This window comes from Labeo rohita, chromosome 20 (assembly GCF_022985175.1).
Source record: "Labeo rohita strain BAU-BD-2019 chromosome 20, IGBB_LRoh.1.0, whole genome shotgun sequence".
Classification (NCBI taxonomy): Eukaryota; Metazoa; Chordata; class Actinopteri; order Cypriniformes; family Cyprinidae; genus Labeo; species Labeo rohita.
The window spans coordinates 23,060,678-23,087,525 of NC_066888.1; the positions used below are offsets into that span (position 1 = coordinate 23,060,678).

Genomic DNA, 26,848 nt, shown 5'->3' on the forward strand with positions numbered 1-26,848 from the left:
ACAAAAATTATAGTTAAAAATTGTACCATAATCCATTACATTACACATTTTAGGTAACATAATCAGACTACTTTTGGCTTACTTTTGATGTAACTTATCATATTTATTTAAATAGGATTATCTTGTACCATACTGATGTAAAAATATGAAGAGAAATAAAATATACTCCATTTTCTGTAATTATAACCACCTGATAAATAATCTAATCTAATTACCAGTACCTATTTTTTTGTAATCTGATTACATAATACAGATTACATATAACCATTTACAACCCAACAATGAAGCACAAAGTATTAAAGTATTAAATTCAGTGCCTACAACAGTAAGGTTTATAGAACAAACATTAAAATAAATAAATAAATAAAATATACATACGTCCATCACAGGCTTACTGATGATAATGTTTTGTGAAATAGTAGCAATGTTTATGAGTATCCCTACAATTGTTTGGATAGTCAGAACAGACTGTGTTATTAAATGGTTGTTCTGCATTGTAGCACTACTGAGCTGAGCCATAAACTCTGGTATCTGCTCCACGATCAAGAACTAATAAATAAATAAATAAATAAATATAAACATTTACTTCCAAATATTTTTAGATTTAGCTTATTATCTGTTAGTATTCACCAAATAGATGATCAATAGCTTACCTCAACTTCTCTTTTAAGGTCACTGATAACTTGAAGTATACAGTCCCTTCTGACCTCCTTCCAGATACCTGATGTACACTGATAGGTTATACTGCCATCCCAATTTTTTTCACAGGGTCCTGTCACAAATTGATTTTCATTTCCAACTCCAAGTGTGTCATTTTTACAGCTAAATTCTGCAGTTGGAAAATATTTGATTGAGTTTCAGAAAAAGAAAAAGAGAAAAACACGTTATTCTTAACAGAAAGTGATATGACTACAAAAAGAATGAAAATGTAAATGTTCACCTCCTTTTTCTTTCTGAACTGTGACGCTTTTCCAGCCATAACTGAAATCTTTCAGTACCGGGTCCTTGAGTCGGCATTTAAAGATTTCATTCTCACAATTTCCATTCATTATTTTATGTTTTAGTGTGGTGCATCCATTAACTGATTGCATAAAACAAATGAATACAATCATTCAATACAATCATGGTTTTCTACTAAAACTGACAACTGCACTAACTTTGTAAGAATACACTGCTTATATGTACAACCTTGAGGTGTCACTTCATCATATTTTGAAGTAAATCCACTCCACTCCACATCATATTTTGCTTCACAGCATGTCAGTGAGACAAGCTTGTCCACACATTGAAATTTTATTTCATTTTTACCCACTATAATATTGGGACGTTCTTCAAGAATGATAGTTTGCCACTGTATGTAAGGTATGGTGTCCCTTTCTATTATACACGAGTATCTACCTTCAAGAAAGAGAAGAAAAAAAAAACACACTAGTGTAGTGTCTTCTAAATTTACCTTATGGATTCAGAAGACCTGGGTACAGCGCATCCGGAAAGTATTCAGAGTGCTTTACTTTTTCCACATTTTGTTATGTTACAGCCTTACAGGCCAATGTACTTTTTGCAAACAGTGATGATGTTTTTTGTGGGCTGAGCTTGTCTGGTTGCAGAAAATGACAGTTTTCAAGTGGCAGTCAATGGAAGCCATGGAATAAAAGAATAAAAAAGGTAAATTTGAGTTTATATTTCAAAATTCTGACTTTATTCTCGCAATTCCAAGATTATATCTCACAATTCTGATAAGAAAAATAACCTCGCCATTCTCTCTTTTGAGTTTATATTCCACACTTCTGACTTTTTACCCCTCAGAATGGACAAACTCACTATTGATGAGTTAAATTGCATTATAAAGTCCGAAATATGAGATATAAACTTATAAAGATATATATATATATATATAAAGCGAGAAAATATGGAATAAAATAAGTTAAAATGTTAAAAGTATTTCATGCTGTAACTGCAGGGCTAATATAATATGTCCCATATGAACTGCATATGTGAATATTATGTAGACCTATTGCTTAAATCAAATGTATGCTTTAAAAGTAGAGTAATCAAAGCAGGTTTCTCCCATAGTCTGTCTATTTAAACGTATGCGTTTAGCTTTAAATGGCAGTTTTGACAACAGTATTCAATAAAAATGATTTGCATTCGGATTCTGACATCCAAAGGCACAACAATACGTTATCTCTTATTCCGTGGATTTTTCCCGTTTCTCTCCACTTCTTACTAGTGTTTTTCTGCAACCACTATGCGCGCACAGCTGCAAGTGATGTAACTGTGACGTCTACTCGAAATTGGTCTATTCCAAAATGCATTCAATTCATTGTTTTCCTCCAAATTCTACAAACAATACCCCAAATACAAAACAATACAAAAGCCTTTGCTATGACACTCAAAATTGGGCTCAGATGCATCCTGTTTCCACTGATCATCTTTTAGAACTTGACTGGAGTCCACCTGTGGTAAATTCAGTTGATTGGACATGGTTTGGAAAGGCATACACCTGTCTATATAAGGTCCCACAGTTAACAGTGCATGCCTCAGAAAAAACAAGGCATGAAGTCCAAGAAATTGTCTGTAGACCTCCGAGACAAGATTGTATCGAGGCAAAGATCTGGGGAAGGGTAGAGAAAAAATTCTGCAGCATTGAAGGTCCCGCTGAGCCCAGTAGCCTCCATCAACCGTAAATGGAAGAAGTTTGAAACCAGCTGGCCTCCTGGCCAAACTGAGCAATTGATTGAGAAGGGCCTCGTCTAGAGTGGTGACCAAGAACCTGAGGGTCACTCTAGTTGAACTCCATGATCATATATGGAGATAGGATAAACCATATAAACCAATACAAAAGGACAAACATCACTGCAACACTCCACCGATCTGGTCATCACGGCGGTATGGCCAAACTCAATCCCCTACTCAGTGAAGACACACGAAAACATACTTAGAATTTGCACAAAAGCACCTAAAGGACCCTCAGACTCTGAGAAACAAGATTCTCTGGCGTGATGAACCTCAATTCTAAGAATAATGTTTGAAGGAAACCAGCTCTGCTTATCACCTGCACAGTACCATCCCCAAAGTAAAGTGTGCTGGTAGCAGCCTCATGCTGTGGGGACGTTTTTCAGTGGCAGGGACTGAGGGACTCGTCAGAGTAGAAGAAAAGCTCAATGCAGCAAAATATTGAAATAGCCTTAATGAAAACCCAGTCCGGAGACTTCAGAACCTCAGATTGGGCACAAGGTTCACCTTCCAACAGGACAGTGAGCCTAAGCACACAGCAAGAGTGGCTTATAGACAACTCTGTCTGGCCCCCATCCAACCTGACAGAGCTTGAGAGGTGAAGAGGTGAGGAGAAGAATGGCAGATAATTGCCAAAAGCTTGTAGCATCGTACTCAAAAAGACTTAAGGCTGTAATTGGTGCCAAAAGTGCTTCAACAAAGTACTGAGCAAAGGCTGTAAATACTATTTTAATACTTTTGCAAATATTTTAAACAAACTTCTTTTACGTTGTCATTATGGGGTATTGTCTGTAGAATTTGGAGGAAAATAATGAACTGAATTAATTTTGGAATAAGGCTGTAACATAACAAAATGTGGAAAAAGTGAAGCGCTGTGAATACTTTCCAGATGCACTGTATGGCACACAAGGTACATAATGGATTTTTGTGATGGAGGTTTTTCTCTTGTCATTTTGGAGTTTGACAGCCTGGATCTAGTTACACTCGTATGGAAATGACTGCCCAGCACATTCTTCAACATTTATCATTTGGTTCTCCATGCAAGAAAGAAATTAGTTTTACTCACAACATGAGGGTGAGCAAATGATGACAAACTTTTCATTTTTGGTTTAACTGATTACTGATAATGTACCTATATTAAACTTTGAGGCAATAACCTGCTGTATAAAACAGGACTAGGCAATCCTTAACTCAAAGATAAATTATATGTGACTCACCATTATCTTTCTCAGTAGCATTGTTCACAATGAAAGTGCTACCATCAGGTGAAGTATAGTATCTAACAGTGTCTATAGGATCTTGGTCATTTACTGTCCATTTCATATTGCCCTTAACAGACTCTGGGTATACACATCTCAGTTCCATCTTTTGAAAGGGATAAAATTTTTCCACAACGGACAGGTTCTTTTGTTCTGAAAGTAAAATTCAAGCAACTCAATATAACTTTATCATTATTAACTGGGATGGTCCCCTCAAATGTTTTTACAAACAATACTCTTGCACAAAAAAAAAAAAAAAAAAAAAAAAATCTTTATCTTACATAAAACAACAGAAAAGACCCTTACCACTTTCAGAAAAAGCCTTTAGAGCTACAGGAATTCCTAAATTCACAAGAGTGTTGAAAACCTGTCTATGTGCCAATTCAAAATCATTGCTGTTGGCGCCACTGGGACTGCTGAGGATGTTGATTATGACAATAATTTCATAGTCTGCTATAATGCTACCAGGCCTATGGAGCAACATACAAAACCACAACAATAAGAACACACCGTTTTAACACAAGAGATAAAGATAAAAAGGAATGTTTAAACTACTGGATTTACACCTTTTACATTAAAGTTTATATTGTAGATGTTACCTGAATTTAGTGACTTTGGCTGAATTGTTAATGTAGATAGACATCATTTTGTAACTGTCTTCAATCTGTAAAAAGCAAAAGTAACCATTGAACATAAGTATATAGTACCCATGATAAAACTGAGTAATAGATTTTATAGATTTTAAAATCTTGCTAATTACTTATAAAGCCCTGAATGGTTTAGCTCCCCAGTACCTGAGTGAGCTCTTATCGCATTATAGTCCCTCACGTCCGCTGCGTTCTCAAAACTCTGGCAATTTGATAATACCGAGAATATCAAAATCAACCGCGGGCGGCAGATCTTTTTCTTATTTAGCGCCCAAACTCTGGAACAATCTACCCTACAATGTTCGGGACGCAGACACACTCTGTCAGTTTAAATCTAGATTAAAGACCCATCTCTTTAACCTTGCTTACACATAACAAATCCACATTCTTATAATTCAAATCCGTTAAAGGATTGTTAGGCTGCACTAATTAGGTCAACCGGAACCGGGAACACTTCCCATAACACCCGATGTACTCGGTGCATCGTCAGAAGAATGGCATCTACGCTAATAATAGTCTGTTTCTCTCTTATTCCGAGGTCACATTAACCACCAGATCCAGTCTGTATCCAGATCAGATGGTCACTGCAGTCCCCCGGATCCAGTCCGAACCCAGCCCAGATGGTGGATCAGCACCTAGAGACGACCTCTACAGCCCTGAATGTCAGCGGAGTCCACATCAACTAGATGAGCCCCAGAGACGGATCCACATTAAAGACCACATCACCTAGACGGCTGTCGGCACAAGACCACGGGAACTTTGGCCAGAGGAGAACTGGCCCCCCGACTGAGCCTGGTTTCTCCCAAGGTTTTTTTCTCCATTTGTCACCGATGGAGTTTTGGTTCCTTGCCGCTGTCGCCTCTGGCTTGCTTAGTTGGGGACACTTTCTCTTAACACAATATTGCATTTTATTTTATTGTTTTTGATTAACTACCTTTACCTATAATGTGAGTGTTTAATGTTGCCTTTGGCATTGTTGATGTACTGTTTCCTATTTAATACTGTACAGCCGCCTTGTCACAATTCTGTATTGTTAAAGGCGGTATATAAATAAAGGTGACTTGACTTGACTTGACTTAATAAAGTATGTAGTTTTTAAAATGAAAGGGTAACACTTTACAATACGGGTGCACAAATATGCATTAATTCATGCTTAACTAATGCAGAGATAATCATGAGTTAATATTTAACTCATGAAGAACTAAACCATTTATTAATAATTACTTCATCAGCAACAAATGAACATTCTATATGATTCACAGATTAAGTAATCAATAAATTGTTAGTTAAATGTGTCATAATGTATTTATTCGCTAATAACTTATTTTATCAACTAATAGTGTAAATTCATGTGTTAATTACCACAATGGATTGAAGCCATGCATTTCATCTTCCAGTTGTCTGCTTTATTTAATCATTAGCTAATAATTTGCAAAGATATCATTATGTTATGACTTTACTTGTTGAGGCACAGAACTATTAACTAATTGTTAAGTAATATGTCATTGTGGTTATAGATTTAGAATTAGTTAGTCATGTGCCTCAACAAGTAAAGTCATAACATAATGATATCTTTACAAACCATTAGGTAATGATTAATTAAAGCAGACAACTGGAAGTTGAAATGCATGGCTTCAACTCATGAAAATGCATAGCTCCAACATTGAGGGACATGACTATCTAATTCTATATCCATAACCACAATGACATATTACTTAACAATTAGTTAATAGTTCTGTGCCTCAACAAGTCACAACATAATGATACATTTGCAAATCATTAGCTAATGAGTATTTAAAGCAGACGACTGGAAGTTGAAGTACATAGCTTTGACCACTGTGGTAAGTAACATGAATTTACATAATTAGTTAATAAAATAATTTATTAGGGAATTAATATGACACATTTAACTAATAACAATTTACTGATTACTTAAAGGGGTCATTTTTCAAATCGAGCCATTCTCAGATGCCTATTGTTGTGGCGTCACACCGACAGAGGCCACTCCCACAACAGTTGATTGACATGAGCGTTTTACCTCAGATCAGCTGTAACAGTCGACCTTCATTGTTTTGATGCTGGAGCAGGGATGTAAGTTAGAATCTCCGATTGAGCGATTGAGGTGTTGTGTTGCTGGATGTAATAATGAACATAGCGGTCGTCATTTACTCCCGACATCTGAGCTGCTGAAGATGCAGTAGATTACGTTTGTTTGTGAATGGAATGCGCCTCCCGATCTACATATATCAGTCTATGTTTGTGCGAATCATTCATGATCCAGCTTCACTTACAGCAGAAGTGAGTATAAGGGTTTTATTATGAATCTTTGCGATCGCCTTTCCTAATAATGTGCTAAACGCGGCTAAACATGGCTAAAGTAAACAGGCTCGTCACTCCACAGAGAGAAGAGAGGGGCGGGGCGAGCAGAGCTCATTTGCATTTAAAGCAGCCTTGACCAGAATGAGATAATTTTTGCAAAGCTGATTTTGGCAAGGTAAAAAAGGTGTTGTTTTACACAACCATTGAGAATTTTTAACCAAAGTATATTATAGACTTTTGTTAAGACCCTAAAGAATCATATCAACTTGTGGAAAATGGGCATCCGATGACCCCTTTAATCTATAAATCATGTAGAATGTTTATTAGTTGCTGATGTAGGAATCATTAATAAATGGTTTAGTTCTTCACAAATTATACATTCACTTATGATTATCTGTGCATTAATTAAGCATGAATTAATGCATATTTGTGCACACATATTGTAAAGAGTTACCGGCTACTTTTACTGTCGTTAAACAGAATATATATCTGTATAAAATTTAGACAGTACACATTGTTGTAACGCCAAGCCAGCAGAGGGAGCCCTCACCCTAGAACTGCCTGCATGCTCCCTCTGCTGCTTCTACTGTTGCTTCCTGTTTGACACTATTTAAAGACTGACCATGTGCTCTATACTTTGCGAAGTATTGCCAGTTTAACCTGCCTTACCGAGCGTTTCTATATTTACTCTGTTGGATTACCTGTTGCCGTCTTGCTTTGCTTTTGGTTTATTGAGTTTACGGATTACCCTTGTCGGATTGTTTGCCTGATTGGACTGACTTCTTGGTATTTGACCCACTGCCTGTGTTATCACCTTGCTGCTCGGATTACGTTTATGGTTTTGGACGGCTTTCCTGGTTATTGATCCTCTGCCTGTTTCATGTGTAAGTTTGCTGTTGTTTCCAATAAACTTCTGCATATGGATTTTAACGCCGCCTCAGCGTCCACGTTACAGAATACTTCGCCACCCAAGAATCCAGCGGAAGTTACAAATACACAACCAACCATGGACCCAGCAGATCGTCTCATCAGTCTCCGACAAGGAAACCATCCAATAGAGGATTATGTAACCGACTTCTGTGATCTGTGTTATCAGGTGAACTTTAACGATACATCTCTCAAAGATCTTTTCCGGTTTGGTTTAAGTAAGGACATTTCACGTCTCATGCCACGCAATACCCCACACTGGACTCTTGAAAAATACATAGACTTAGCTTTGCGTTTAAGTGGCTCACCTTTTACTGTCAGGATTGCGGACGAGGGACCCCGCAATCCTGCAGTAGCTACCCCACCACAACCAGCTCCCTTCACCTCAAGCAAACCAGAGACCCGTCACATCCCAACCTTCATGTCCGGTATCGTCACCGTCACGCCAGAGGCTCCTCAAACCAAGCCTGCCAAGCCAAAGCCAGCTCAAGTCACGTCCACTAAGTCAAGGTCTGTTCACGTCATGCCTGCTCAAGCCACATCCACCAAGCCAAAGCCTGCTCACGCCATGCCTGCCGCTCCAGGGCCTGCTCACGCCATGCCTGCCGCTCCAGGGCCTGCTCACGCCACGTTTGCCGCTCCAGGGCCTGCACCTGTCATGGCCGCCCTCCCACAACCAGCCCACAAGATGGCCGCCGTCCCTAAGACAGTCCACAAGATGGCCGCCATACCAGAGCCAGTCCACAAGATGGCCGCCATCCTCAAACCTGTTCACAAGATGGCTACCATTCCAGAGCCAGTCCACAAGATGGCCGCCTTCCCCAAGCCAGTTCACAAGATGGCCGCCATCCCAGAACCACACCACATGATGGCACACATACTGGACTCACCCCTCATGGCCGTATGGGCAGCTAAAATGGCAGCTACCCCTGATTCCATTCAAGTTGCAGCTGTGTCAAGTCAAGTCGCAGCTGCGTTTCCTGAGTCAAGTAAAGTCACAGCTGCCACCCCCGAGCCAAGCAAGATTACAGCTACTGTTCCTGTGTCAAGTCAAGCTGCAGAGCCAAGTCAAGCTGCAGATACATCTTCAGAGTCAGGTCAAGTTGCAGCTGTGTCTCCTGTGTCAAGTCAAGCTACAGCAGCTGCTCCAAAGTCCAAGGCTTCCAAGTCAAGTCCAGTTCCAGGGTCAAGTCCAGTTCCAGGGTCAAGTCCAGCTTCAGAGCCCGGTCAAGCAACAGAGTCAAGTCAAGCAACAGAGTCAAGCCAATATACAGCTGTTATTCTCCACGAGTCAAGCCAAGATACAGCTGTTATTCTCCACGAGTCAAGTCAAGACACAGCTGTTGTTCTCCATGAATCAAGCCAAGTTACAGCTGTTCTCCATGAGTCAAGCAAGGCCACAGCTATTCCCCATGAACCAAGCCAAGTCACAGCTGTGTTCCACGAGCCAAGCCAAGATACAGCTGTTGTTCTCCATGAGTCAAGCAAGGACACAGTTGTTCCCCATGAATCAAGCCAAGTCACAGCTGTGTTCCATGAGCCAAGCCAAGATACAGCTGTTGTTCCCCATGAGTCAAGCCAAGATACAGCTGTTCTCTATGAGCCATGCCAAGTCACAGCTGTTCCCCACGAGTCAAGCCAAGTCACAGCTGTTCCTGAGTCAAGCCATGTTGTTCCTGAGTCAAGTCACGTTACAGCAGATCTTCACAAGCCAAGTCAAATTGCTACTGTCTTCCCTGAGCTAAGCCACGCCACAGTTGTTCTTCACAAGCCAAGTCAAGTCACAGCTGGACTGCACAAGCCAGGTCAAGTCACCGCCGTTCTTCCCGAGTCAAGTCCGGCCACGGCAGGCCTCCCTGAGTCAAGTCCGGCCACGGCAGGCCTCCCTGAGTCAAGTCCGGCCACGGCAGGCCTCCCTGAGTCAAGTCAAGCCACGGCAGGCCTCCCTGAGTCAAGTCCGGCCACGGCAGGCCTCCCTGAGTCAAGTCCGGCCACGGCAGGCCTCCCTGAGTCAAGGCAAAAAGCTGTTGTCCTACCAAAACCTCACCAGGTCCCTTCTAACCTTCTCAATCCACTTCACGTATCTACCGACCCAAGCCACGCAGAGCCCACGCTCCCAAGCCACGCAGAGCCCACGCTCCCGAGCCACGCAGAGCCCACATTCACAAGCCACAAGCCCATAACATCAGCACCCTCAAGGTCAACAGACACCCCATTATCTACTGTGTTGCCTGTAATGGCCGTAGCCATCTTCAGTGTGTGGGCTGCATACTGTGCCCCAGAGGCCTCGCCTGTCCACGAGTCTGCTCCAGAGGCCTCGCCTGTCCACGAGTCTGCTCCAGAGGCCTCGCCTGTCCACGAGTCTGTTCCAGAGGCCTCGCCTGTCCACGAGTCTACACCAGAGGCCTCTTCTGTCAAAGAGTCTGCGCCAATGCCCCCAGAAGCAGCAGCTCCGGCTGCAGAACCTCCTAAAGGGGCGGCGTTTTCCCAAGGACTCTCTGCCCGTCCTGTCACGGCTATGAAGGCCATTTATGACTTCCCTGCCTCACCTGCCCAAGCATCTGCGCCCATGCCCCCAGAGGTGTCAGCGCATGCTGTAGATCCTCCTATGGGGGCGGCGTCCCAGGATGAACTCTCTGTCTGCCATGTCGCAATCAAGAAGACCAAGGAAAGCATTCATGTACACACCGCTCTGCTTTGCATGTCATTAGTCCCACTGTGGATATCTCTGCTCCTGTCTGCTCTGCCTGCTCTGCCTACCCTGCAATGGCTCCCTGTTATGCCTGCTCTGCCTGCCTCGCCATGGCTCCTTGCTCTGCCTGCCCTGCAGTGGCTCCCTGTTATGCCTGCTCTGCCTGCCTCACCATGGCTTCCTACTCTGCCATTGCTCCACGGCCCAGGCCCTCCAGTGTTTCACGGTCTGCTACTGCACCACGGCCCAGGCCCTCCAAGGTTCCACTGTCTGCCATTGCTCCACGGCCCAGGTCCTCCAAGGTTCCACTGTCTGCTATTGCTCCACGGCCCAGGACCTGCAAGGTTTCCCGGTCTGCTACTGCACCACGGCCCAGGCCCTCCAGTGTTCCACTGTCTGCCATTGCTCCACGGCCCAGGTCCTCCAGGGTTCCACTGTCTGCCACAGCTCCACGGCCCTGGTCCTCCAAGGTTACATTGTCTGCCACAGCTCCCCAGTCTAGGTCCTCCAGTGCTTCACTGTCTGCCACTGCTCCATGGCCCAGGTCCTCCAGTGCTTCACTGTCCGTCCCTGCTCCACGATCCAGGCCCACCTGCTCTACATGGACCTGGCCCTCCACCCCACCCCCTGTTTAGCCTCTGTTCCCCCACCCACCTGGACTGTTGTTGTTTTGAGCGCCAGGAGTCGCTCCTAGGGGGGGGGGATTCTGTAACGCCAAGCCAGCAGAGGGAGCCCTCACCCTAGAACTGCCTGCATGCTCCCTCTGCTGCTTCTACTGTTACTTCCTGTTTGACACTATTTAAAGACTGACCATGTGCTCTATACTTTGCGAAGTATTGCCAGTTTAACCTGCCTTACAGAGCGTTTCTATATTTACTCTGTTGGATTACCTGTTGCCGTCTTGCTTTGCTTTTGGTTTATTGAGTTTACGGATTACCCTTGTCGGATTGTTTGCCTGATTGGACTGACTTCTTGGTATTTGACCCACTGCCTGTGTTATCACCTTGCTGCTCGGATTACGTTTATGGTTTTGGACTGCTTTCCTGGTTATTGATCCTCTGCCTGTTTCATGTGTAAGTTTGCTGTTGTTTCCAATAAACTTCTGCATATGGATTTTAACGCCGCCTCAGCGTCCACGTTACAATTGTACAGTATTTCTCATGAATGTGTTTGCCCTCTAGTGGTTAAAAGTTCAAACTTAACTGGAATATCATGTTTCTTACACCATCTATTTTTTTCCTTCAAATCTGAGGTATTTATTTATTTGTTTATTTTTAAGCATAAACAGTATACCTATATAATACTCACTGCTGACTTAATAGCGTTTGCATATGTTTGGTACATCTCTTCTTTGGGGCTGTTGAGACTGGTATCAAACTGTTTATTTATTCTCATTGACATTTTAAGAACTTTAAAAAAGAAAGAAAAAAGAGCCTTTACATGTGAGCTTTATAAACAATTCTCAATAATACAATATCAAACATTTGTTTTTTTTTTTTGGGCTGTCTCACAATGTTCTGCAGCTAAAGAAAAAAGTGGGATCAATTTTGTATTTTAGTACATACCTTTTGTTGTAGCTGCAGCAGTATTTAGAGTAGCAGTTATAGAAGTAGTAGTAGCAGTAGTTGCAGCAGTAGTAGCAGTAGTAGTACTAGTAGTAGAAGGAGTTGTTGTAGTAGTAGTAAGAGGAGGAATAATAGTAGAAGTTGGTGATGTTACTGGTGGCAAAGAGACTATAAACAAAAAATAAATGAAAAAAAAAAAAACCCATAAGAAATTATATTATGGATCAAAGCATTTTATGAATGTTTGTTACATTTATTTGAGAATGTAAAATGTAAATTAAAATGTAAATCGTAAAAAAAGTGCAGTTATTAATTAATTATACATTTTTTACTCTCCCTTTCTCCTTCTAAACATCACTTATGAAAGCATTATCCTCTGTGCTGCCCCCAGCAGCTCTGAAACATGCTTAGTGTTTTTACGTGATATGGTGCTTAACATAAGATCAGATTTTGATACAAGATTGTCTGAAACTTCTTAATATCTAAGTGGTTTAAACTGCAATACACGGTCATGAGATCACAGCATCCATCCAGAGGATGTGACTCCACTCAAAAAGAATTGATTGTGTACTATGGAGTTCTGTCACATGAAATAGGTGATAGGTGATTTTCACTCAATAATTACTCAATTATTACTCATTGCATTAGATGTAAAAACAAACAAACGAACAAAAAAAAACATATATTGGTACATATTGACATTATTGTGCAGAATGTATCTCTCCACATAAATAAGCAGAAAAGACACACTAATTATTGTCTTGGTGTCTGTAATTTATTTTCCTGAACATGGCAATCAAAGAGTCCAGTGTATAAATTCTTACATTTCATAAAGCCAACCAACAAATTCATGTCATCTTTAACATTAACATCTTTTGTGGTCAATCAGGTTTTAAAAAGCTGGTCTGTCATTATGAAAGGCTCCTGTATTGTTGCTATTAGGAACAGGGTTACCGCAAAAACTGAAGTTCAAACACAAAATTCTAAAGATGGCTGTGCACTTGTTTCTTTGACACATATATTAGTATTAAATAATACACTTTGTTAAATACAATTTGATTACCAAAATAATATAATATCAATAAACAGCTTTATTTTACAAAATTAGAATATATATATATATATATATGTTTCATTGCAGGATTTACCTGTACATGTGTTACTGATGCTGATGGGGAGACTTGAGTTTGCTGTAGTGAATCCATTCAAACATGAGCAACTGTAACTTCCCATTTTATTTGTGCATTTGGCATTTGGACCACATACAGATGGACTGAACAGACATTCATTTATATCTATTAAAAAACAAAACAAAAACATAATGATAATTTAACACAAACACCTAAATACATGTAACGCCACGCCAGCAGAGGGAGCCCTTACCCATGAACTGACTGTTGCTGCTCCCTCTGCTGCCTCGTTGGTTACTTCCTGTTTGGTGGCCATAAAAGGAGGCCTACACCAAACAGGAGGCGTGAAGTATTGTTTTGCTCTTGCGGACTCTACCAAGCGATTATCCCTGTTTTCATTGCCCTGTTTTTGTCATTGCCACGGTTTTGTTTTATTATCATAGTTTTGCTTTTGTGTCTCCATAGTTCTGTCTAGTTTTTGCCATCGTTCCTTGCCTTGTTTGTTTGTTACTTTCTGGACTGCTCTCTCTGGTTTTTGGACTCTGCCTGTTTTGTGGATCACGATATTGTTTTTCCTTCGTCACTCTGTTTGTCTGGATACTGACCCTGCCTGTCTGACTACGATCTGTAAATAAAAGCTCGCACTTGGATCTTACACGCTTCCTACGAGTCCTGCTTGTTACAATACATGAAAAACAGTTGTTATCTCATGCCAATATAACAAAATATTGCTGTGTAAAAGTAGAAAAAAAAGTTCAAACTGCATATACAAAAAAAAAAAAAAAAAAAAAAAAAAAGAGAATACTTGGTACATATTAGTGTGAATCACAAAGAGTTTTATGCATATCTATTTTTTTAGAAGATAATAAATAAATAAATAAATAAATAAATAAATAAATAAATAAAAAATAAAAAACATTAAAAAAAGATTATCGAGATATATGATTTCATGAAATCTGCTTTATTACTTCTGACCAGTAGGTGACACTGTCACAAAAGTTCTTAGTGGAATATGACAACAATACTTACAAAAAGTTTTAGTGTCAGTATGCAAAACCATTGCCTAGATAATGACTAACTTCCGTATGGTGTCTTCACCAGCAAATTTCTTAAAGAAATTCTGGAGAATGGCATTAACACTGAAATCTAATAAGTAACTTAATAGATTATAAGATGTTGTGAGCCAGTTTTGTTAAAGATTACACAAACATATACAAATGATAGTGTAGCTTAAAAATAATTTAGATCCACAGGAAATAGCTGTAAAATGGGGTAAGGTTAACCTTGGAAAATGCAGTTTAGGTGTAAATTTTCCAGTTATTAGAAATAATGTCCATTTTTATGACACTTTGAAACATTGCTGCCATTGACACCAAACTCCTTTATGCTCTGACCCAGTCCAATCCATCTGACCCTTTAAAAATTGCATTCTTATACTTTCAAGCATTGAAATGTGTTAGAATATTTTAAATAAATACATTTAAATTTAAAATTTGAAATTTTGTGGAAATAAATAAATAAATACAATAAATACAATAATATAAATAAAAAATATATAAATAAAACTAAAAAGACCTTTTAATACCTTTTGAAAAGGACAAACATAAATTAAAAACAACAATAAACAAATCCTCTGCATTGTTTAAGAAGAATGTACCTGTACATGTGTTACTGATGCTGATGGGGCTTGAGTTTGTTGTAGTGAATCCATTCAAACATGAGCAACTGTAACTTCCCACCTGGTTTGTGCAGATTGAATTTGGACCACATACAGATGGACTGAACAAACATTCATTTATATCTGTAAGAAAACAAATGGAAAATACCAAATATATTAATTTTTACAGTTTTAAATTAGGCCAACACTTAAAGACATGAAAGACCTCTGATATCTAAAGATATTTAACCATCACTATTCCAAGAAGATAGAGACAAAAATGAATAATTTGTTGGTTAATGTGACGCCTCAAGCAGGAATATCTAAGGCCTAGGACACACTAGACGATTTTCAAATCTTTGCAACCTACTGCAAATTGGGTTTAAAATCATCCTTGAAATCTTAAAAAGTGTGTGGCCAGCTTAAGTTTATTGTAGTATTCACATAAACTGTAAAGCAGCTCTGTACACTCAATTTTATGAGATAAAAATAGGAAATTAAATCAGTTAGTAATACTATCTGCATAATACTGCATAATTTGTAATTAATGATGTCACAAATACAGTTTATACGAGCATCACTCACAAGTTTCTGCACGATGTTATACTGACAAATTAAAGCTATTATTTTGTTATTTTTGTCAGTTACACATTGTGAGGTCTCTAGCATTCCACTGCTTTAAATCAGATACAAAGATAGTGTGGGACGATTAGATTTATTTGAATGAATTATAGCATTTATTTTAATGGATTAGACAGAGAGAGAGAGAGACTGTGCATCTCTACTACTAGTGAGGCTGTGAGTTTAATTCAGCCTACTTCAAAAACAGAAATTTCACCCCCTCATTGCTGAGAAATATAATGTAGTGATTCAGTATCAAAGCTTTTTTATTAAGCAGGAGCAGGGCAAGTTTCTGTGCTCCTTAATGTTTCTGTGCGTACAAAGCACAATCCCTGATCTCTGTGAGTGAGTGACTGTCTATGTGTATGCTTCCATGAAGGAAGCACATTAATATTGAACAGTGATTAAACTGATGGAACTAGGCATACCTGTGCGTTCAACGATTTAAACACACCTTTTAGCCAATCAGAATTTTCAGAAAACTATGGCATAAATCTACATAAACAGATTCTGTCTCACTTCCACACCTTTTGTGGCAAGTTGATAACGGATCTTTTCAAAAACAGGATCAAATTAAGCACTCCTTACCCTGACATGAGTTGCTGTGGCTCACAGGACTGTCTTTATTGGAGGTATTAAATCCACTCCAGCATGAACACATGTGACTCCCAATGATGTTAATACAATCTGAGTATTGACCACACACTGACACTGCATCTTCACATTCATTGATGTCTGAAAAAATAGAGAGAAGTTATTGCATAAATGTTAAAACTAAAGGTTTCCAAACAACCAAATGTGTCAAGTGTCACAGAGTGAACTCATACTGGTCATGTTACTACAATTACGATTACATTTTTGATCTAATGTGATTTTTTACCTCTCTGGCAAAGTGGATCCTCTGAAGGGAGAGCTTGAATACATCCACAAGTTCCTCCCACAATGCCATCACACACCTGATAGGCGCTGCAGGTGTCACTGGGCCAAACATGATTCTCCTCACACTTGCACTCATATTCTGTTCCATTTAATCCACACACTGTAATACAATGGGATTCATTTATACATGTTCAAACTGTCAGTTTCTCCTAATACTGAACTCATCTTAGTGTTTGACATGATAAAACATTCTGATCTCACCAGTAGTCATGTCGATATCTGTGATAATAATGCTGTTTCTCAGAGTCAAAGGCAGGCTGATGTTTTTGACGAGATTCCGTAAGTAGTCCGCCAGGAACAAGTCAAAGAATCTCACATCAATGTCAATCACATATTTTGAAGGTAGTACTGCAAGAACGAACAGAAGCAGTTTGAGGAGAACAATCAGTATGATTACATTCAATGACAAAAACACAAATAATAGTACTGTAAAATCTGCTAATAAAAAACACGCACATAGTCAGTGTCACCACTGGTAGTTAAATTCAGTCAACTCAAAATAGGAAAAACAAATTAATTTAAGGGAGAAAACTGATTTTGTTATAGAAAGATGTCAGTGTCTCACATTGGCAGAACTGTCCGTCAGTTGGAAGGGCATTGATACATGTACATGAACCATCAGTGATGACATCACAGGCCTCATATGAGTGACACGTGTCCTTCGGCCAAACAAACAGATCCTCACATTTACACTGATACTGTGCTTCATTCAAAGAACACACTGAAAAATGAGAGAAAAGTCCAGATATCCAAACCTTATCATTTATGGCAGTATTCATTATCTGTAATGTTTAATCTTAGCTATACAACATTACAAAGCAGAGCCAGAGATCATACCAGTAGTTATGTTGATTTCTGTAATGTTAGTGCTGTCACTGATTGTGTAGGGCAAACTGAAAGACATCAGGAGGTTCCACAGCTGATCAGTGATACTACTGTCCATGCTATTGATCTGAATTTCAGTAAGATATTCAGTCAAAGGTAGAGCTACTGTAGAAAAAAGAGGGAAAAAACATTAAGAAATGATATCAATGCCTTTACCTACAAATAAAGGAAATAATAAATGGATTGTGATGTTTCAGCTTATAAGATTTAACTGAACAGTTATTTTGATCACCCAAGCTTCTATCACAGCTGAAAAAGTTTTTTCTTATGCTTTGACTGGCAAAAATTTTAATACGAGGATAAGGAAAATGTGTAGGCAGGAGGTAAAACTTTTTTTCGTTTAATATTTGATTAAGCAATAAATACTGGTAAATAAGATGCGATGACAAAAATGGCAAAATAAATAAGCTATGTTATTTGACAAAATGACATACTTTACAGTAATCTACAAATGTATTCCCTGGTCTTTTGGTTTCGACTTTTATGTTGAAATGTATTACTTAATTAATTGTTTCTGTGTTTCTGTTTCCCTGTTTGCCTTGTTTGTTTATTACATTATTACCATTGTTAGTGACCATAACTAAACATCAACACCTGGCCCTTGTCAGTCCTTGGTTTTCTTGTCTATAAATACCCTGTGTTTGAGCATCTTTCTTGTTTGATTTTGTCCTACATGGCTGTATGTTGGTGTTACTTAGTTCTGTTCCTTGTGGATATATTCAGTTTTGTTTCGCATTGATTTACTCAGTTCTGTTCCACGTGCTTGGCTATATATATTTTTTGGCCTTTTATTTATTAAAACCACACTACTGCATTTGGATCCGGCTCTACTTTTCTGAGTTTTCCCACATTACAGTAGAATTTACCTGTACATGTGTTATTGATGCTGATGGGAAGACTTGAGATTGGTGCAGTGAATCCATTCAAACATGAGCAATTGTAACTTCCCATTTCATTTGTGCAGTTGGCATTTGGACCACATACAGATGGACTGAACAGACATTCATTTATATCTATAGAAAAACAAATGGAAAATAGCTAATATATTCATTTTTACATTTTTAAATTAGACAAATACCTAAAGACATTAAAGACCTTTGATATCTAAAGATATTTAACCATCATTATTCCAGGAAGATGAAGAGACAAAAATTAATCATTTGTTGGGTGATGTTACACCTCAAGCAGGAACAGCTAAGGCACACTAGACGATTTTCAAATCTTTGTGTGGCCAGCTTCCCAGTAGTATTTGGACAAACTGTAAAGCAGCTCTGTGCACTTAATTTTCATGAGATAAAAATAGAAAATTAAATCATTTAATAACACTATCAGTGTGTAATTTGTAATTAATGACATCACGAATACACACAGTTTATAAGAGCATCATTCGCTAGTTTCTGCACGACGGTATACTGACAAAATAAAACTGTTATTGATGTTTGCAGCATAATATTTGATCAGGAGGGTCTATGCCTTTTACCAAAACAACAACAACAATAACAATCCAGGTTCACAAGAGGGAAATTATGAATTGATTGTGATGTTTCAGCCTGGAAGACTTAATGTAACAGTTATTTTAACACTCCAGTATCAGTTTAACCAGCTTTTGTCATAGATGAAATGCCAGTATCTGAAGCATACAGCAATTCATATAACAGACTATTACAGTAATTGAAAACATTTACTCACAATATAAATTAAATATATCATAACAAAAAAATTATTTTTTCTATATGCTCACCATTGCATGGGTTACTGGTGCTGACTGGCTGACTCCTATTTGTTACAGTAAATCCACTCAAGCAGGAACAGTTGTAACTCCCAGTTGAGTTGATGCAACGAGAGTTTGGACCACAGACCTCCAGTGTCTCAAGACATTCATGCACATCTTTATTACAAGAAGATAAAAAAATACACATATTGTAGCAATTAAAAACACTCAAGTATAAAAATCACTATAATTTAAATTTAGGTTTTCTTTTGCTATGGCTGCTGAAATTTTAAACAGAGGATTAAAAAAACACATATATGAAGGCAGTAGGTAGAATTTTTTTTGTTGCTGTTTAACAAGGATTTAGCAAAAAACTGTGGTAAATATGATGTGAGGACAAAAGCGCAAAACCAATATATATGTGAATATAAAATGGGTTATTTAAGAAAAATGTTGTATTTACAATAAAATATGATTGTATGATTTACCTGTACATGTGTTATTGTTGCTGATGGGGAGACTTGAAACTGTTGCAGTGAATCCATTCAGACATGAGCAATTGTAACTTCCCAGCTGATTTGTGCAGATGGAATTTGGACCACATACAGATGGACTGAACAGACACTCATTTATATCTATGAAAAAAAAATCGACTTTACGGTTTTAAATTAGGCAGACACCTAAAGACATCAAAGACCTCTGGTATCTACACTGTAAAAAACAATTTGTTGAGTCAACTAATTAGTACAAATAATTTGTAACCTGGCTGCCTTAAAATTTTAAGTTCAGTTAACTCAAAAAACGTTTATTCAACTTGAAATGTTAAATTATACTAAGTGACAACTTAGATATTTGAGTTGAATCAACTTAAAATGTTAAGGCAGCTGGGTTACTTACCCATCTGTTAAGTTTAGCAAACACAAATATCTAAGTTGTTATTTAGTACAACTTAACATTTCAAGTTGAATAAACTTATTTTAAGGCAGCAGGGTAACAAAATATTTTAAGAGGAATCAACAAATTGTGTTTTTTCATTTTTTACAGTGTAAAGACATTTAACCACAATTATTATTCCAGGAAGGTGAAAAGATAAAAATAATAAAAATGGGTGATGTGACACCTACAACAGCTAAAGTGATTTCTCACCTCTCTGGCAAAGTGGACCCTCTGAAGGGAGAGCTTGAATACATCCACAAGTGCCTCCCACAATGCCATCACACACCTGATAGGCCCTGCAGGTGTCATTGGGCCAAACATGATTCTCCTCACACTTGCACTCATATTCTGTTCTATTTAACACACACACTGTAACAAAAGATTAAGCAGACATTAAGACTATATTCAGAGAATCAACAGAAGTCACTTAAATTACTCATGCTAAGCATAAAATAAAAAAAGCAGTTTTCAAATATTACATCCACTTTAAAATATTTATTACTGGAAAAACTCTATGTTTATGTGCATGTTAATATCCAAAGGCAGTCTACACTTGGGTGAAACAGATGGGAAATACATTGTCTCTCCACCAAGACCCCAAATTTTATGATTTTATGGAGTCTGCCTTTGAATTTGCAGTACATGATGAGCAATGTAAAAATAATATATTAAAATGACTACTCTTGTTCAAATACTAATGTTAAGAAGATTTCTGATCTCACCAGCAGTCACGTCGATATCTGTGACACTTATGCTGTTGCTCAAAGTGAGCGGAAGGCTGATGTTTGTGAAGAGATTCCTTAAGTAGGTTACCAGGAACAAGTCAAAGAATCTCACATCAATGTCAATCATGTAGTCAGAAGGTAGTACTGCAAGAACAAACAAACAAAAAAGTGTAACTTTGTACCAGTCAAAAACAGGTTTTTCTTGGTGCTAGTGACTTCTTGTCTTTCTCTGGAATGTTATTGTTTTACTGTATTTTTATGTATTTTAAGCTCTTACTCTGCAATAGAGATCAACTGTTACTGATTCAGATAATTTTTATACTCAAGAGTCCAATTACTGATATGCTGGACCAATTTGAATTATGCTATTTCTGCTTTTTGACACACACACACACACGTTTGTTTTTGTGAATTATGGGGACTTTCCATAGACTTCTATAGATTTTATACTGACCAAACGATATTGTCTATCCCCTAACCCAACCCTAACCCTAAACCTACCCCTTACAGAAAACATGTTTGCATCGTTACACTTTCAGATAAACATCATTTACTATTTTTTATAATTTTTTAACATTGTGGGGACCGCAGGCAGGTTTTACTATCCTTGTGGGGACATTTGGTCCTCACAATGTAGCAAAATAAGTACACACACACACACACACACACACACACACACACAGAGTCACTGTAGAAAAGATAAAAAGAATTAGGAATATTCACTCTTCTTATAAATATGCAAAAAATGTTGCAGTATGTATGTACCTGATAGTGGCTGCCCAAATGCTGTGTTATCTTCCAGGAAAAAGATGAGAATGAATTAGAAAGTATTTGCATGCAGTCTCAGTAACTTACAGTAACTGAACCAGATTTTCTGTGTGATTACAAATGGAAATGCCTTAAATTCTTTTACTTGTTATATCGTTGATTGTTTGACAGAACTGTCTGTCCCTTGGAACATCATTGATGCAGCTGCATGTGCTGTTAGTGTTGTTGTCACAGCTCCCATATTCTTTGCATTTATTACACGGCCAGAAATAATGGTCCTCACATATGCACTTGTATCTACTGCCATTAAACTTGCACACTAAGGATACAACATTAATGTAAGCTCATTTCTAACAGATTAGCACAACTTTATTTGTGTTCAGAAGGTCATGAAAGTCATGTGAGATTCTTCACCTGTTGTGATGTCCGCATGTAATACTTTAACCATCGCATCTAGCTGAAGTGGAAAGGTGATGTTCTGCAGATATTGCCTCATCTCATCAATCACAGAGATGCTTGATGATTCCATCTCAATTTCAAACAAGAAGTCTGTGAAGGGCAGTTCTGTAAGTCAACAAGCATACGAGTGCTTTGACTGCATTTGACTTTTATGTTTTTCATTAAAAGATATGTTTATTCTATAAGTGCGTAATTACACCCCAAAAATAAGCAGCCTATGTATTATGTAGACATACAGATACACAACATATTTCTCAATTCCTACAGATGCACTGTGAAATAACTGGCAACCCTGTGGCTTCACTAGAATTCACCAGAATTTTACTGTAAGTATTTCTAGGCATTTTAGTATCCATATATTTAACAGAACATATTTGTACATTTTGTAATCTGAGTCAAATTTAATATATCAACCAACTTAAATCTGTTACTTATTTAAGCTAATAAGTTAACTTAATATGTACTGATAAAGCACTATATGCTCATGGTGATCTAAAGTTAATAAAACATCTACATAACAGATCAATACTATTTAAATAAAATATACTATTGCCCAGGGATTTTATGGAATTTAAATTGCTAAAGAATAAATGCCACTTTATATTAAGTGGCCTTAACTACTAAGTACTTACATTGAAATTAATAATTTGGTACAATGTACTTACTGTGCACATACATGTATTTACATTGTACTTAGATTTTAAAAACACCTGGATGTAATTACATATGTAATAAATGTATGTAATTACATTTATAATTACACTGTTGACCCATCCCTTACACCTTAACCCACCCTTAAACCTACCCATACCACCAGAACTCTCCCTACCCTTACCCATATCCCACCTCAATAGCAGCAAAAGTGTTTTGCAATACAATATGACCACTTTAAGTACATTGTACTTATTTTCTGATGTAAATACATAGTAGCTGAGACCACTTATAATAAGTGGGACCCAGCTTTATACGTTTTAATGTAGTTTTTATTGTATATTTTAAGGTAGCCTATAGTTGAGCACATTTGCTGTTGGCTTGTTTGGTCATCATTCTTACCACTCTCCAGCACACAGATCTCTCCATCACTGGGAATACCACTGATACATCCACAAGAGCCAAAACTGATGCGGTCACAGGCATTATATGTCTGACAGTTGTTGTATGACCATGCATAACCATCTTCACATACGCACTGGTAGTCGGTCACATTTGGTTGGCACACTAACATTCAATAAAGCAAATTAAGTAGTAAGAATGACATAAATATCTTTTGTAAACCAGTTTAACAGGCTCACCTGTTGTAATGTTCGCAGCAGTGATTTCAGTGCTGTTGTCCAGATGAAGAGGAAACGTGATGGAGGCCAACAACACTCTGATCTGTTCAATCACCACTACATTCACTTCAACAACCAACTCTAATTGTTCTATAAATTTCGAGGGAAAAAATGAATGATATTTTAATAATCATACAGTCAGCAGGAGCCCTTTACTCTTCAAGTTAAAGATATGACAAAAGCACTGAGAGGTAGAATCACAAAAAACAATGACAAAGCGTATTTAGTTAATGTACCAAACTATTATTTGGACATTGTGTATGAGCAGAGGATAAAACTGTCAATCAGACCTATGTGTCTTGGACTATAATTCAGTTGCCCATTTATGTTGCTGAACTGCAATAAAATAACACAGAAATATATGAATTTACAGTTGATCATGTAATCATTGCTCCATAGTAGACATTTTTATACTATAAGTTTTATTGCTATAGATGTTAAATATTTTAAATGTTCTTTTAATGTGTAACAATGTAATTCTTAATGAAAAATTAACCTAAAAAGTTTTTCATATATGTTTTATATTCTTGCAGTAAATAAACTTTCCCCTACCTGTAAATCTATACTTGTTTCCGGGAAATCAAACATTTCCACAACACATTCATGGGTCAACAGGACAGCTATGATGATTCCTATGTAGTGCTTTAATATTTGTCCTGTAACAGAGAAATTAAACAAATAAACAATTGAAGATTTATTTATTTATTTATTTATTTTTTTGCAAAAACAAGTAACTCTGTTTTTTCCTTTTTTTTTTAAATCATGTTTTTATTGTGTTAGCTGTTTTTTTATTTATTTTTATTTTATTTTTTATTTTTTTATTTTACTTAATCAGAATAACCCAACTGCAGTTTGATGAGATTAACTGGAATGCACAATGAAAAAACATGATTTTTGAAAATTATTAAAAAACTGAGTTATCTGTTTTTGCAAATGAACTCTTCAAATATACAGCATATAAAGAGATATAAGAAAAACCAAACATTTATTATCATTTAGTCTCCAAGGTCTCCGATAAAAAGAAACAAATTTACTGCATGACTTCAGTGTAAACATCTGAACTGACAGTTGTCATCATATCAGAACTAAAACCTTTTCAGGGCTCAGGTGGTTTGAGATAAATGAGTACAATGTCTTGCATTCTAGCATTTCTGTGACAAAAATAGTTATAGTGAATCAAAATTAATGTGTTTATTGTACCTTGACCAGCCATGCTGCTCGCTGATGTATGTCAGTCAAAATTACTTCAACATATTTCTTCAGAACAAAAGGCAATTACTGTATATGGCTCATCCAGACACTACGTCTGTGAAATAGGAAATTCTGTCACATATAAGGTACAATCAGAGAAACATGATAAAACTGAGCAATGGGGAGCAGGCAGAGGTATTGACTAGGCTCAGCGCTGCTTTGTTTACTGCAGTTACGTGTAAACAGCTCTGTTTCCTATTTAACGTCAGAGAGTGGATTTACATTTTCATTCAGCTTGTCTGCAGTTTGTGCAATGCAAAATTATGCCAAATTTTTGTTGTAAATCTTAACCGATAGATGGAAAATAGTCTGCCATGTTATCCGAAGTGTTGAGATTTTTTAAAGTGCTTATTAGCTCATGTAGAACTGTTTATGGAGCAGATAAAATATAATTCAGGGGTCTCCAAACTTATTTAATTTGAGAGCTACTTTTTAAAAATGAAAGTGGCTGAGAGCTACCCATGTTATACAACTTAAATAATGTACATCCAAACTGTTATACACAGTATTGTTGATATGTGCTGGAATTGTTCAAAAAGTACTGAAATCATTTTACCAAGTTTGTTGAAAACCAACAAATAAAATTAGCAGCACTATGCACTTTTTGTTTGCCTAAACATGGAAATAAAATCAATAAACCTCACATTTAAATCATTTTTGTAATGAAAAGATTGAGTCAGAATGATCAATTATATTTTATCTGCTCCATACATGCTTCTACATAAGCTAATATGCAATCTAAAAATGTCAACATCTTGCATAACAAGGTAGCCTATTTTTCATCTACCGGTTAATATTTTCAACAAAAATTGGTCCAATTTTCACATTGGTTTGAACAAAAATGGCTGACAGGCTGAATGAAATGTAAATCCACTGTCAGGCAGCAGGTGGCACTTAAGAAACAGTAGAAATAGAGCTGTTTTCAGGTAAACACTGTAAACAAACCATCACTGTGCTTATAAACTCTAACTTACTTTATTAGACACTACACAGTGGGAAGATGAAAAGCAAATGTCACTGAAACTTTTCTGAAGACAGCAGGTTATTATGCATTCATACAATTAATTAAATCATACATATTTTCATATAATTTCTCACAGCAGTCTGCCTTCAGTCATGTTTTTACAAAACAAACGTGTTGCGCCTGTGTGCGACTCTTACTAACTTTGCTTAATGCTGAACAGTTTTTCAAAACACAATATTCAAATACAGGTTTAATGATAATTGACATACTGTAGAAATGGGATAATTAAAATAACCTTACAGCCTATATGTCCAAACAAATAATTAATTTGCCATGGAGGGGTGGGACAACTATTAGCTAACTGTGTTTGGATAAAAAGTACATCTTGGTGAGCTGCTTCCAACCAGGTCACAAGCTACTGTTTGCTCAAGAGTGACGTGTTGGGGCCCCCCGATCTACACATTGTGCAAAAAATATGAAGGCCAAACATCAATGGGTAATGCTGGACATTGACAAATGCATTATATACACATCCTATACCTTAGCTGGAAGCATAGTGTTCACAACTATGATGCAGCTGACCTTAATCAGGACTGACACCTTACTGAATTTCACATGTGGTTTATGGCTTCTTATACTATGCAACCGTTGAATGCTTGAATCTGATTGGGTGACGAACGTTCTGAAGGTGTGCATTATAGGCTAAATCATACATACATACAGCTGTGGCTACTGGGCACATCAATCTAACATTATTTTTGTCACACTGTACAACAATAATACTGTTTTTGAATTACAGTAAGGGCTAAGATTAGGGTTGGGGTAGGTGTAGATGTTAATAAAACACAATCTAATAGGTATAAAAAATAATTTAATTGTTAGTTTCCGGTCGGAGTTGTATCCCTTTCGCACAGCAAGTGTAGTTCCAGGCAGCTCTTGACCGCATGTCCATATCACTTTGCCACATGATTTCAGTTATTTCAAAGATCACTGGCCAAACAAATAAATACAGTAAACAACAGGATAAAAACCACAAATGATTTCCATGTTTTTGCCACAAAATTACGTTTTATTATGTACGGAAGGCACATACTCTTTTACTCCCACTCTCTCTCCCTTTACAGAAGCACACACATACAGTTTGCACACATTAACATACGGGCTAATGTTGTTAGCGCTGCTAACGATTAACAACTTAAAAACTACATGACATTTATCACAAGCGAGGGAACGACGGCGCTGTTTGTAAGGAAAATTAACTTAAAGTTTCACTAAAGACGTAGCTGCCGATCACTTTTAAAAGACGCACAGACTCAGAGAGTAATT

General features: G+C 37.6%; 1 protein-coding gene across 1 annotated transcript in view; it reads right to left on the minus strand.

Annotated features, from left to right (window-relative positions):
- The window catches only part of LOC127183363 (adhesion G protein-coupled receptor F5-like), a 34,287-nt gene that overhangs the window by 3,858 nt on the left and 3,581 nt on the right, over positions 1–26,848 (minus strand). The window contains 29 exon segments of the mRNA XM_051139374.1: positions 379–549; positions 654–829; positions 941–1,081; positions 1,189–1,398; positions 3,954–4,148; positions 4,302–4,465; positions 4,595–4,659; positions 11,889–11,989; positions 12,146–12,313; positions 13,294–13,440; positions 14,933–15,076; positions 16,142–16,288; positions 16,434–16,592; positions 16,694–16,840; positions 17,058–17,213; positions 17,330–17,482; positions 18,244–18,390; positions 19,119–19,265; positions 19,577–19,723; positions 20,235–20,393; positions 20,747–20,893; positions 21,515–21,544; positions 21,663–21,836; positions 21,932–22,081; positions 23,030–23,194; positions 23,269–23,397; positions 23,598–23,643; positions 23,860–23,963; positions 24,508–24,613. Of these exon segments, the coding sequence (XP_050995331.1) occupies positions 379–549; positions 654–829; positions 941–1,081; positions 1,189–1,398; positions 3,954–4,148; positions 4,302–4,465; positions 4,595–4,659; positions 11,889–11,989; positions 12,146–12,313; positions 13,294–13,440; positions 14,933–15,076; positions 16,142–16,288; positions 16,434–16,592; positions 16,694–16,840; positions 17,058–17,213; positions 17,330–17,482; positions 18,244–18,390; positions 19,119–19,265; positions 19,577–19,723; positions 20,235–20,393; positions 20,747–20,893; positions 21,515–21,544; positions 21,663–21,836; positions 21,932–22,081; positions 23,030–23,194; positions 23,269–23,397; positions 23,598–23,643; positions 23,860–23,963; positions 24,508–24,520 (4,002 nt within the window). The 5' untranslated portion in view covers positions 24,521–24,613.